This window comes from Myotis davidii, unplaced genomic scaffold, assembly GCF_000327345.1.
Source record: "Myotis davidii unplaced genomic scaffold, ASM32734v1 C63736040, whole genome shotgun sequence".
NCBI lineage: Eukaryota > Metazoa > Chordata > Mammalia > Chiroptera > Vespertilionidae > Myotis > Myotis davidii.
In genome coordinates, this window is record NW_006375555.1 from 1 (window position 1) to 1,134 (window position 1,134).

At 45.1% G+C, this 1,134-nt stretch overlaps 1 protein-coding gene across 1 annotated transcript; it reads right to left on the reverse strand.

Annotated features, from left to right (window-relative positions):
- Window positions 1-27: 27 nt before the first annotated feature.
- LOC102767747 (protein FAM83D-like) lies at window positions 28-1,128 on the reverse strand (the record flags this gene model as incomplete). The annotated part of the gene is made up of 1 exon (XM_015557371.1): window positions 28-1,128. A coding segment is annotated over one exon (702 nt), but the record flags the coding sequence as incomplete, so codon positions are not given.
- Between the last annotated feature and the right edge of the window lie 6 nt (window positions 1,129-1,134).

A 1,134-nucleotide genomic window follows, 5' to 3' on the forward strand; every position in this document is an offset into this window, starting at 1 on the left:
CTAAGAACACAGATATCCTAAAGAAGAGACAATTAAGAAACCATTTACTCTAAATAGGATTTTGACCATAAAAACTAGTGATTCAAAGCTCTTAAACAGAAAAACACACAAATCTAGGAAAATGCAAAACATATTTTCTCTCTTACCAGAATTTACCTCTTTAAGAGATATCAATGTTAAAAATGTGCAAAGAAACTGTACCCATAGTGTTTAAACCATAAAAACAATAGCCAGTTTATATATGACAAAAACAAAATTAAAGCATGTAAAATAATGTGCAGTTTATAGAATTCAAAGAAAATCAGGGTGACTAAAAGTCAGGCAAAAGAAAAACAACTGGGAACAGGAGACATTTTGCAGAGCAGGATGCTCTGATGATGTCTATTGCAAGCCTGGAGGAACCCAGGAGGCTCTAACACTGAGCAGTCACTGATAGGAGGGAGAGAGTGTAATATCTCGAATAGCCAGTAAATTAACTGGTGCTCTGGTAAAATTTCCAGAATTAAAGCCAATATAGTTCTCAGTAAGAAGTGTTCTCCTTGACAACGTGGCCAGCATACGGTGGAGCCGGGACCTGATGGCAGAAAAGTGCAACTGCCGCTCTTTATTCAAGTTTCTAAATGAGTCAAAGTGGGGGGTGCCCCAGTACTTGGAATGTCCAGGAAGGATGAGGTCAGTGGTTCTGATGGAAGTCTGGGAGCCGATGGAGCTTGCCACAGAGCATTGGGAAGACAGTGAGGAGTAGGATTTCAAACTGGAAGATCTCGAGACAGACATCTTTGATACAGGCGACCCTTCTTTAGACTGGGTTCCCTGAGAAAAGACAACATTCTCGTCCACATCAGTCTGGGTGGTGGCCGACATGAACCGAACCATGGTTTGCGAGCTCGCTGCCCTGGTGGCAACTGTGGTTTGGGTGCCAGCACTAGTTATGGCGGTGCTGGTTTGTGTTCCCGAGTCACTCACGCGCACCACTGGCACCTCCTCTCCTGGCTCTGTCTGAGTGGCGGCATCAGTCACCTTTCCACCTTCTGGTTCTTCCTTGTGGCTGTTAAAGTAGTCTTCCTCACTGATGGTGGAAGACTCAGAGTCGTGGCGCCTGGCCTCTGCCCTGGCCTTGGTGGGTGCCCCACA